At 42.4% G+C, this 12,221-nt stretch overlaps 1 protein-coding gene across 1 annotated transcript in view; it reads left to right on the top strand.

The window, feature by feature from the left end:
- Positions 1 to 11,432, top strand: part of meis1b (Meis homeobox 1 b) — a 71,607-nt gene extending 60,175 nt beyond the window's left edge. Inside the window, exons 10-13 of the mRNA XM_061228173.1 lie at positions 5,961 to 6,019; positions 7,425 to 7,514; positions 8,149 to 8,233; positions 11,067 to 11,432. Of these exons, the coding sequence (XP_061084157.1) occupies positions 5,961 to 6,019; positions 7,425 to 7,514; positions 8,149 to 8,195 (196 nt within the window). The 3' untranslated portion in view covers positions 8,196 to 8,233; positions 11,067 to 11,432. The remainder of the gene's footprint in view (positions 1 to 5,960; positions 6,020 to 7,424; positions 7,515 to 8,148; positions 8,234 to 11,066) is intronic.
- The last annotated feature ends 789 nt before the right edge of the window (positions 11,433 to 12,221 follow it).

Genomic DNA, 12,221 nt, shown 5'->3' with positions numbered 1-12,221 from the left:
TCTGTCTGTAGTGTGTTGGGATAATGTTGCTGTGTCGTGTAGAGTGTGTGTGTGTGTGCCTGTAGTGTGTTGGGGATAATGTTGCTGTGCAGTGTAGAGTGTCTGTAGTGTGTTTCAGGATAATGTTGGTGTGCAGTGTAGAGTGTGTGTCTGTAGTGTGTTGGGGATAATATTGATGTGCAGTGTAGAGTGTGTGTGTGTGTGTGTGTGTGTGTTTGTGTGTCTGTAGTGTCTTTGGATAATGTTGCTGTGCAGTGTAGAGTGTGTATCTGTCGTGTGTTGGGGATAATGTTGCTGTGCAGTGTAGAGTGTGTGTCTGTAGTGTGTTGGGATAATGTTGCTGTGCAGTGTAGAGCGTGTGTCTATAGTGTGTTGGGGATAATGTTGCTGTGCAGTGTAGAGTGTGTGTGTCTGTAGTGTGTTGGGGATAAAGTTTCTGTGTAGAGTGTGTCTGTAGTGTGTTGGGGATAATGTTGCTGTGCAGTGTAGAGTGTGTCTCTGTATTGTGGTGGGGATAATGTAGCTGTGCAGTGTAGAGTGTGTGTCTGTAGTGTGTTGGGATAATGTTGCTGTACAGTGTAGAGTGTGAGTCTGTATTGCGTTGGGGATAATGTTGCTGTGCAGTGTAGAGTGTGTGTCTATAGTGTGTTGGGGATACTGTTGCTGTGCAGTGTAGAGTGTGTGTGTCAGTTGTGTGTTGGGGATAATGTTGCTGTGCAGCGTAGAGCGTGTGTCTGTAGTGTGTTGCAGGATAATGTTGTTGTGCAGTGTAGAGTGTGTGTCTGTAGTGTGTTGGGATAATGTTGCTGTACAGTGTAGAGTGTGTGTGTGTGTGTGTGTCTGTAGTGTGTTGGGATAATGTTGCTGTGCAGTGTAGAGTGTGTGTCTGTCGTGTGTTGGGGATAATGTTGCTGTGCAGTGTAGTGTGTGTGTCTGTCGTGTGTTGGGGATAATGTTGCTGTGCAGTGTAGAGTGTGTGTCTGTAGTGTCTTGGGATAATGTTGCCGTGTAGTGTAGAGCGTGTGTCTATAGTGTGTTGGGGATAATGTTGCTGTGCAGAGTAGAGTGTGTGTGTCTGTAGTGTGTTGGGGATAATGTTGATGTGCAGTGTAGAGTGTGTGTGTGTGTGTGTGTGTGTGTGTCTGTAGTGTGTTGGGGATAATGTTGCTGTGCAGTTTGGTGTGTCTGTAGTGTGTTGGGATAATGTTGCTGTGCAGTGTAGAGTGTGCGTGTCTGTAGTGTGTTGGGGATAATGTAGCTGTGCAGTGTAGAGTGTGTGTCTGTATTGTGGTTGGGATAATGTAGCTGTGCAGTGTAGAGTGTGTGTCTATAGTGTGTTGGGGATAATGTTGCTGTGCAGTGTAGAGTGTGTGTGTCTGTCGTGTGTTGGGGATAAAGTTTCTGTGTAGAGTGTGTCTGTAGTGTGTTGGGGATAATGTTGCTGTGTCGAGTATGTGTCTGTAGTGTGTTGGGATAATGTTGTTGGATTTTACTGGGGTGGCCAAGGTGGGTCCAAGGGTTGTCTGGGGGTGGTCACCATATCTACTGGCTTCGCGTGCAAGAAACATTTTTGGGGGTTATTTATGTTTTTTTTTTTTTGTTTCACGTGTTACAATAATTCGTGAAAAAATACAGTGAAAAATTCAGACATTTTTTATATTCTCTGCAGGTCTGATAACTAAACTTTTATCAGACCCGACGGTGGCTCCGTGAATAAATCACGGCTTTCACCGTGGACGATCGTTGATTCAAGGTGAATATAGTCGTCTTAAAAAAAAACTAAAAAAAACGACACGACACGACTTCAACTACATTTGCGGGTCAGGCACTCTTCACGGTAAACATAATCTAAGTACCTCGCGTGTTGAATGGCTGCAACCAAAACGAAGATGGCAATTTAGCTTGTATGCAAATCTGCCGAAATGTAAGCAGGTCTCACGGTAAGAAGAAATTTTTATGACAACGTAAGCTAGCGACAGTTATTATCTGACTATCTAGCTAGCTAATTTAACACTAACATTACGCCACCTAACTAACTAGATAAATGAGCGATTTAGCTACAGTAAATCCTCAAATTGTGTCCGGGATTCTATTTGAAGCCGGGCCTCGGATAATAGCCGGGGGCGTGGTCGATTCGGACAAATAAAGGCCGGCCCCCAAATGCAAGCCGGGGTAATATTGCCTACCAGTAGGGCTATCAGTCCATGAGCACTAGAAGACATTGTTTCGATTTAACTCAATGAAATAAAAGAGCTGTTCTTTATATTTTATATTGTTGGTTGGTTTAATACTGTTACCAATGAAAAGTCGTTGTCCTACACTATGGGTCTCCAACACGTAGCTCTCAAGTTACCAGTCGCATGCCGCCCCCTTCTGAGTAGCTTGCCATAGGCTGAAGCAGTATACATTTAAACACAATTGTTGCCATAAGGCATTCCAGCCTACGAATTTAATAAAAAGTAAATCAGGCAAAATTAAAAATTAACTAAATTTAGGCTACTTGGCTACGCAATAAGGTTTCCATCTGTTTACAGCACAGCACACGTTCAATGAATGAATGAAAGCGGCTGCCTTGGCTTGCAATAAACAGATGGGTGGAAATCCCGACACTCTTTCAACTACATAAAACTTAACAGTGAACCATCAAATACCCCCCAGATTTCAGTGCCCATCAGTCCCAACATTTAGCAATAGAATCAAACAGTCCAAAAGTAAATTAAATCCCAAACCAAAGCAAAAATCTTTTGATAGCCTTTTGGTATGCTGCTCCAAACGAAACGCATGTCTCACAATGAAACGCTGGCAAGTTGTTATTTTATGGTTTCTGGTCTTCCATCTGATTTATTGTGTTTGAGAATATTTGCAATAAACTAAGTCTGTTAAGACTGACACTATGACTTACCAAACGGTGTTCCTGATTAGCCTACACTAATAGATTTCTGAACGGTTACAGGAAGTGTTGAACAGTGTTGGCCCACTTTAAGTGTAGCCTTTTACTTTATTTCTAAGAATAAAATTCTACGACAGAAGCCTAATAAGAAATAAGGGCCTGCCTCGAATACAAGCCTGCCCCAATTAAAGGCCTGTGCTTTGTGCAGCCTAAGTAAATAAAAGACCCCGGCCACAATTTGAGGATTTACGGTACATAGATTTGGTTGACTAGATAGTTAGCTGGTAGTACACAAGGGGGCCATATTATATTAAACACAGCATCAAGTAATTTATTTCTTTGTTGAGACTTACGGTCGTTAGCTAGCTTACTAGCTAGCTAGTCCCTAGTCTTCAATTTAGTCAGCTAACGTCAACTAGCTGGCTAGTTTGATGTTATTTAACAATGACATTTCAATGATATTGCAACCATAACGTTAACATTCAAACGTTAACATTCAAAATGTTTAACCTGTCACCCTGCCAAGAGCAAAATGAAGCTTAGAGGCAAACAAATTTCACTTAGGACAGCCTGTAAGGTGAATTTACTTCTGTTACGATTTTTGCAGCAGATTTTCCAGCCTTGTAAATGGGAAAAACGGTGCCATTATAATAACAAATTGACTGGCAAAACAGCCAATGACGTGCCAATGGGGTGGCCAATCAGATTGGCGCTTCTGACAGGCGGGCTTTTGACGCACTTTTGCAAGCTTTTATACAGTGGCCAGTCAGATTTTAGGGGCATCACCGGCCACTCCGTTAGAGCCACGCATGAGTGTGTGTGTCTGAAGTGTGTTGGGGATAATGTTGCTGGGCAGTGTGTCCCCACCCCCACCCTCCCCCAAACCCCAGCATTGTATAGCATTTGCCCTTTGTTCAGACCAGGAGCATCTGCTTTCAGACACATGGAAGCAGGGAAGACTAGCAGTGATACTCTTTTGTGGAGCCCCGGCCATTTAAAAAAAGGGGGAAAATCCAAATGGGAGAGGTCACCAGTGAGACAGCACTGACCTTTGGCTGACCCCAGCCTCAAATGGAGGAGAAACCAGAGAGCGATAAAAGGACTCCTCCAGCAGTTTGAGCTCGTGGTGATAAAACTCCAGACGTTCCCTCATTCGATGAACTGCCATGTCAGGACATTCCTTTCCTCTTCAGAAAGGAAATATGGTACACACACACATACTCACGCACACACACACACACACACTCATGCACGCACACACACACACACACACACACTCAGCGTAGACTAATAATCTAATGCTCTGCCTGCCTTTTAATTTGACATTCTATGCACTCTTTTACTGTTTCCTGCACTGGGACAACAGATTGCCAGATTGTTCAGCTGAGTAACAAGTGGCTGTCCACTGTTTTGGCCGTCAAATACATACAAACATGCATACACTGCCATTCAAAAATGTGGGTTCACCTTGTCATATTTTCATACATTTTACCATGTAGTAATTACAGCACTTTTTATACATAGTCCACCATTTCAATGTTTGAGACAAATTAACACAATGTCAAATAAATTGTGTTATTTGTATTTGTTTGCATATGCTGCTGTTGTATTCCTTGGTCAGCCTGTTTGATGTCTGTTGCTCAGTACACCAGCAGTTTCTGTCTTTTTCAGGACATTCCAAGTTCTTGTACAAGTGCTTGTGCAATGCCTCTTTTCTAAGCTTCAAAATGGCTCACTTTTCTCTCTGGTCTTCATGTTGGTTCGTGTTGGTTTAATCTAGATAAAAATACCAGGAAATATAAGCTCAGCAAAAACAAAGGAATTGACCTTGCCATTCCAATACTTTTGGAGGGGACTGTATATACATACATACATACATATTTATTTCTCTTTCTCCTCTCCTCTCCTGCTTTGCTGCCACTCTTCTGTCTGAACCAGCCGTATATTCCCACAAACAGACTAGTGTGGCCGTATATTCCCACAAACAGACTAGTGTGGCCGTATATTCCCACAAACAGACTAGTGTGGCCGTTGTTTCCCAAAAGGTCTGCTAATTCCTCCCCCGCTCAGAACATGTAATGAAAGAGGTGAGCGTGGTGAAGCAGGGGAACAGAGATCAGAGCAGAGCTCTGGGGTTCCCCTCCTGCAGTTCAGAGGTCAGGGCGTTGTTTCACAGTGTTTTGGGGAGAGAGAGCCCAGAGTAAGGGGGTGGGTGCAGGAGGTCAGAAGCTATAGATGCTAAATACATTGATAGTATAGTTGCTGCTGCAGAGATGCACTCAAGGTTCCTGGTGCTCTGCTGTTTTAAAGGCAAAGCATGCAGAGCTTAGACCAGGCTCATAGGGGTGGGCACCCATTGTAGAAATGGAAACTGTTTCAAAATGGCCAAAAAACCTGCTGTCTGGAGTGGCTCTGTGAGGCTTCTGTGTTTGTTTCTGTGAAGGCCAAAGTTGACTAACACAGGATGTGGTCCTCAGTAAGTTTGCTGTAAGCCATTTCATGTGCTTGTTGTGATATTGTTCACGACATTGACCAGCCATTTCTGGTGCTTCTTATGATATTATTATTTGCGACACTTTCACACAATTTCAGGTACTTGTTATGATATTATTATGATCAAGAAGCCATTTCTTATAAACCAAGTTTTGAAAGCGAGCTGAGGACTTCTGTTTTTTTTTTTTTGGGGGGGGGAAGCAAGGACGTGTGGCAGCTCGTCAGAGCTGCTCTAGGAGAAAGGCCGAATGCAGACCTCTTCCACAAATCTCACGCTCCAATATATTGGCCCTGATCCAATCAATATATGGTGTTAACGTTAATTCACAATGTGAGAGTTTTTTTCAGTTCAGCTATGACCAAAATTGTCTCAACAAACTGTGTTGGGGATGAAACACGTCAAAGTTGAGAATGATTGAATAGATTTTTTAAATTCTTTTATAAAAAAATTAAAAATTAAAAAAAGAGAATGGTTGAATTATTTAAATATTTGACACTAATTCAGGTTAAGGTTTTTTTTTTTTTCCAGTCAGTAACAGTTCTAAAACAATGCTTATTGCTGTTGCTTTTCTTACAGGTTCATTAACGCAAGACGGAGAATAGTACAGCCCATGATAGACCAGTCCAATCGAGCAGGCAAGTAACTGTGTATAGTACAGATTAAAACTGAACCAAAAATTTAGCTGGAATGTATTCATATGGTTTTTTGTACTTTATACCACAGCACTGGAAAATAACTGAACACCTAGGACAAATACGGCATTCTGATTGGCTGATACGTGTCACGTTGGAGTGAAATATTTTCGTATAACCTTGCTAATGAGAATAGATCGAACAGGTGTGCAGAATGTTTTCACAGCTAAAATATGCAACAAATATAAATGTGCACAATCTAATACACAATTGATTTGCAATTCATGCAAGTAGTCCGGTTATCGCCGACCTGGTGACAAAAATATATTACTGTAGACTACATTGCATTGAGTTAAGCTAAACTTTACATTTTCTGAAAAATAGCCATGGGAGATGTTTCAAAGATAATGTAACACTTTGGTAATAATACTAGCATAACCTACAACACGCAAGTGAGTGAGGAGAGAATGATCAAACGTTTACTGTCTGTAATTCACTGTGTAAAACAGCAGAAAGTAGCAAGTGTAAAAGAATATACTTGGACACGGAACACACCCAGAGATGTGAAAATATATTCACTGTAGACTCGCTGTCTTCCGAACTGAACACAGGGAAGCAACCGCTTCCACCAGAATCCAATTGTAGTTTTTCTCCTGAGGAATGTAGTTCATGATTATGGTTGCTTATGGACTATCTCAGACACTAAAACACTTTGATTGATGTTAATTGGACCAATAATTATAGAGAAAAGGACAACTGCACAACGTCCCTGTGTTTGGAAGACTGTGTTAGCTCACAATGGTCAGAGCACCTATTCACTCTGGTATGCAGGCTGAGGCATATGCGCCTGCCTGGTTCGTAGTCTCTGGTTAGCAACAGCTTTCCCACCACAATGCCTCAGTGGATCACCATTATCAACAAAATATTGAGGTCTTTCTATGCTTCAGTTCAAAATGGGAAGGGTTTGGTTCAGTTGCATGGCACTGAAGTCTGGAATAGTGTCACATTTTTATGAATTGCTTACTAGTATTTTGCAAGCTAACATTAGTTAAGAGCCTAGCATTGTATTTCCTTTCACCAATGGAGTGAACATTTCTTTGGCGATGGTGCAGTTGGCTTTTAGTTGCCTCAGGCAATTTTAGGTTATATAACCGGGACTATTTTTTTCTCCCGTTTCAATTAATACATTTGTTTCTCAACTAAAAATAAATTGTCCATAGCTAAATTACTATGGCAAGTTCGCCGTAGTATAACCGGGATACTACCCAAGGAACAATTCAGTTATGAGGAAATAACTGCCCTTCAGAGAGGTAAACGGAGCATCGCCCTGTCAGGCAGTTATTTCATAATAACTGACTCGTTCATTGGGTATTATCCCTTAACTCCAGTTTCCTCTGCTCTTTTCCAGTGAGCCAAGGAGCGCCCTACAACCCCGATGGCCAGCCAATGGGAGGCTTTGTCATGGACGGCCAACAGCACATGGGCATTAGACCACCAGGTAAGAGCTCTGTTTATTCCCCTTTCCCACCCGCTCAGCCCTGTGGGTACCTGGGGGCCACTCTCACACAGTCACACAGGTACCTGGGGCCTCTCTCACACAGTCACACAGGCGTAGTCTGTGCACAGTCACACAGGTGTAGTATATCTCTCCTTCAGGGTCCATGCTGCTCCTCTCTCTCTGTTCCTGAGCTTATTTTTCTCCTCTCCACTTTTCCGTCCATCTTTAAGGACATTCCAACCAGTTAAATGTTCCTTCTGGGAACTAGAAGTAGAAGTTAGGAACTTCCAGTCTTTGAGCAAGAAAACATCAGCGCATCCTTTCCATCCATACTTTTTTCAGAAAGTCTGACGTATAAATGTTCAAACATGTGGATCCACCTGTCGCCGTCTGCCACGTGGCTTTTAGATTTCACCGTCCTCACTTCTCTTTTTAGCCTCTCCTGATGGGTGGAGCTAGAAGTAGAAAATAGAGTGAGAAAGAGAAAGAAAAGGAGAAAGAATGGGAATGAGCCCTTTGTAAAGAGCTGGCCCTGTCTCAGGCTCTCCTGCGAGCCTGCTCCTCCGCTCTGTGCTGCTCTCCCTGGAGATCCCCTAATCTCCCAGCATTCTCCTTGCTTTGTGTCTCCTCCCAGGGCCGATGAGTGGGATGGGCATGGAGGGGCAGTGGCACTACATGTAACCTTCTCCTCGTCAACCAATCGCAATGCAGAGGGGGAAGTAAGTACAAATTAAGCACTTTTGTGGACCCCAGGAAGAGTAGTTGTTGCCTTGGTAACAACTAACAGGAATCCAAATAAACAATAAACTTTCTTCCTGTTAACCAGTCGCAAAGCAGAGAGGGAAAGCAGGGAATAGCTTGAAGCTAGTGCTCATTCTTCACCTTCTGCTAGTTCACCAGTGCAAAGCAGAGGCTGAGGGGGTCCATGCATGTTTATGATCTTGCAGCACAAAAGCAGGTTGTGGTATCCAGTGTGTGATTTCTTTGAGTTGTTCTGTCCACTTCTCATGGCCTGTCACTCCTGACTTTTAGGGTTTTTCACAACACAAGAAAATGCTACTAATAGAAATACATGTTCCACAGGTAAATCTGTCACACTACCTACAGCAAACATTCACACATGTACACAAAGCATCTCACATGTCTGAGAAAAGGGACAGGGTGAGAGAAAGAGAGAAAGGGAGAGAGAGGGGGGGGGAGGGGGGGAGAAGGCAAAGAATAAAAAAGGCAAAGTGGGGCAAAGGTTGGGGTGTCAGGACAAGATGAGGTTGGTGGGATGTTACCATAGCAACAGCCTGATTGGCAAAAGCAGCCTGCAGCAGTGCAGGGAGACTGTGAAGACCCTGTCTCTAAAGTCTGATAAATCAGACCATGCATCAGCTACATTCATACGCCAACCAGTCACATTCCTAATCTAACCAGTTACATTCATAAACTAACCAGTGACATTCATAAACTAACCAGTCACATTCATACACCAACCAGTCACATTCATAAACTAACCAGTCACATTCATACACCAACCAGTCACATTCCTAATATAACCAGTCACATTCATAAACTAACCAGTCACATTCATACACCAACCAGTCACATTCCTAATCTAACCAGTCACATTCATAAACTAACCAGTCACATTCATACGCCAACCAGTCACATTCATACACTAACCTGTCACATTCATAACTACCAAGTCACATTCATACGCCAACCAGTCACATTCATAAACTAACCAGTGACATTCATACGCCAACCAGTCACATTCATAACTACCCAGTCACATTCATACACTAACCTGTTACATGAATAAACTAACCAGTTTGTTCATAAACTAACCGGTTACATTAATAAATGAATAAATGAATAAATGAATAAATGAACCACTAACCCCAGCCTAACACAAACAAGCCTCACTGACACATGAGCTACAGTAATAAACTAACCTTGAAGACAGCACAAGACTGAGCCAAAGTCAAAAACCAGTGTCACGTGGAATGTTTGCTCAAAATGAACCTCTAGCCATCGCTTTAAGTCCAGCAAAACGGTCTTACTCAGGAGGAGCAGCACATTCGAGCACAGTGCACAGGTTTACAGAACAGGATATTAGGCTTAGTTCTCGGCCAAGCTAATTGATGATATCCAAATTATATATGTAAATATGTCACTATCTAACACACTGAAGTGTATTGGCAATTTTGCATATTAGAGATAATATATTTATTTTGCACTAAAGCATGCTTTATTTCCGACATGTCCAATGTGTCCCATTTGGTATCACATCTTGTGTCACTCTTTCAACATAGCTTGCCCACAAACTGTGTCAGTATGTAACATACAATTTTTAAACTAGTGTGGTTAATTGATATATCCTGCATTAAAGTGTATATTGTAAAGTATAGAGTGTATATTGCTATGATCTCATTAATATAGGCCTACTGTATGTCATTCTGGATAAAAGCATTGAAGCAGATATATAGCCTACAATATGTACGTATATGGGCTGATATATAATTATTAATATTTGTCCAAATTTATTTGACCAATTAAACAACTATAATGATATTGTCACCCACAAATCAATGTTATTCTCACTGTAGGAATACATTTCATAATGCTGTATGTAATATATACTATTCATTTTGTATCTGTTGAATTTATCAAAATAATAATATGCCATGCTAATGCTATGCAAATAATTGGGTATGAAGGGGAAAGTCTTGTTCTGCGCAAACTGAATATAACCTACAGGCCTGTAGCATGTTGTCAGAGATCTGTGCTGATACTTTGATGGACAGCAGGCTGATGTTAGCAGTAGGGCTGATCAGTTTAATTTCCTGTCTTTTGAGGCTTTCAGCAAATGCAAAGATTTCTCAATCGCTTTGCCCCATTTCCTGTAGGTGCATTTGTCAAAACATTTTATGGTTCACCTCCAAAAGCGGGTACCTCACTCAAAATCTTGTTTTGTTTCAGAATTAAGTATTGGTTCACTGAATTAGTCAAAATTAAGTGCCTTTATCATTGTTTGAAATCAAGACAAAAAAATGGTTTGGTGAAAAAAATGGTGAAAATGGTTTGACATATTGCCAGTGGGACAGTGCATCCTTGAAGAACCCAGCCTAGCTCATGCTTTACTTCCATTAAGACTCTGTATTATACATAAACCCAGCCTAACTGATGCTTTACTTTCATTACAACCCTGTATTATACATAAACCCAGCCTAACTGATGCACAGCTTATGGCAGCTACATTTGGTGGTGCAGTTAAGGATGTTTTTTGGACATGTGTTTTTCAGTTGTTTGTGAGGATGTTCATTGGGTAAAGGGTTTTCACCAAACTACATGGTGTGTTCGGATTCATGAAGCTAATTACACAAGGTTGGATGCCTGGCAGTTGTTTTGATTTTGGTTGTTTTGATTTGTGATTTCTTCTGAAAGTCGTTGTTGAATAATTAATAAATAAATCATCACAATACAAAAAGGTATCAGTAGTTGTTTTTTTAGAGGTTATAGTGTGCAGTGCTGTGTGCTGACCATTGTTTCGTTCCCTTGCAGGACTGCAGGGCTGCAGGGCATGCCTCATGGGCCTGTCTGTGGGACAGCCCGGCTACAGTCTCACTCTGCTGGGGCAGGGGCCTTGGCCCCCCATCGCTCAGGAGTGGCCCACCCTGCCATGCCCCTCTCAGCTCAGCCTCCAGCCCCCCCATGCTCAGCCCCTGGAGATCCCAGTGTGGGGCACAGCCACGCTCACTAGCTTTTAAAGGATTTCTCCGTTTATTACCAATCAGAGACACTATGAACAACAAACATGTTGCTTTTTCCTCCGGTGGTATCGGACATGTACCCTCTTCATACACTCAGGAGCTGGATTAGGGGGACTGATCTGGACCAAGCCAATGCTCTGGAGCATGGTCACAAAGAAAGTGGCGAGAGAGAGAGAGAGAGAGAGAGAGAGAGAGAGAGAGAGAGAGAGAGAGAGAGAGAGAGAGAGAGAGAGAGAGAGAGAGAGAGAGAGAGAGAGAGAGAGAGAGAGAGAGAGAGAGAGAGAGAGAGAGAGAGAGAGAGAGAGAGAGAGACGACTCTGGGGGATGGGCGAGATTGGGTATGCAGAGAGGCAAATGCAGAGTATACTGTTGTAAAATTAAGTCAGACTTAATTATTGTAAATGTGATCATATGGTTCTGCATATTATGTTGTGTCTAAAATAATTTTTTTTAAAAGGATGTGAATATTTTCTTTCCACACTATGTGTGTGCCATTTATGTACACTTTGACCTCCCATCATCTTACCCAAACAAAAAAGAAAAAGTTTATTAACCAGTCATTCATTCATCCAAAGTTGATAAGCCCTACTTTTCCTCTGTAAACTAAATGTGTGTCATTTAGGGCATTGGACCGGTGTGTGCTGGACCGGCCACACGCTGAGGCCTGCATCGTCCATGCTGAGTGTGCAACTGCCCTATAACCTCTCGCAAGCTATTTAAGAACCCAAAGGTGTGTGTGCGTGTGTGTGGGTGTGTGTGTGTGTGTGTGTGTGTGTGTGTGTGTGTGTCCGTCCGTGTGGGTGTGTGTGTGTGTGTGTATGTGTGTATGCGCAGGTGTGCATTTGTGTGTTTGTGGGTGTGTGCGGGCATGCGTTTGTGTGTGTGTGCGTGTGTGTGCGTGCAGGCGTGCATTTGTGTGTGTGTGTATGTGTGTGTGTGTGTGTGT

This window comes from Conger conger, chromosome 18, assembly GCF_963514075.1.
Source record: "Conger conger chromosome 18, fConCon1.1, whole genome shotgun sequence".
NCBI lineage: Eukaryota > Metazoa > Chordata > Actinopteri > Anguilliformes > Congridae > Conger > Conger conger.
Note: the sequence above shows the minus strand (reverse complement) of the source record. Positions and strands in the feature narration are given on the sequence as shown.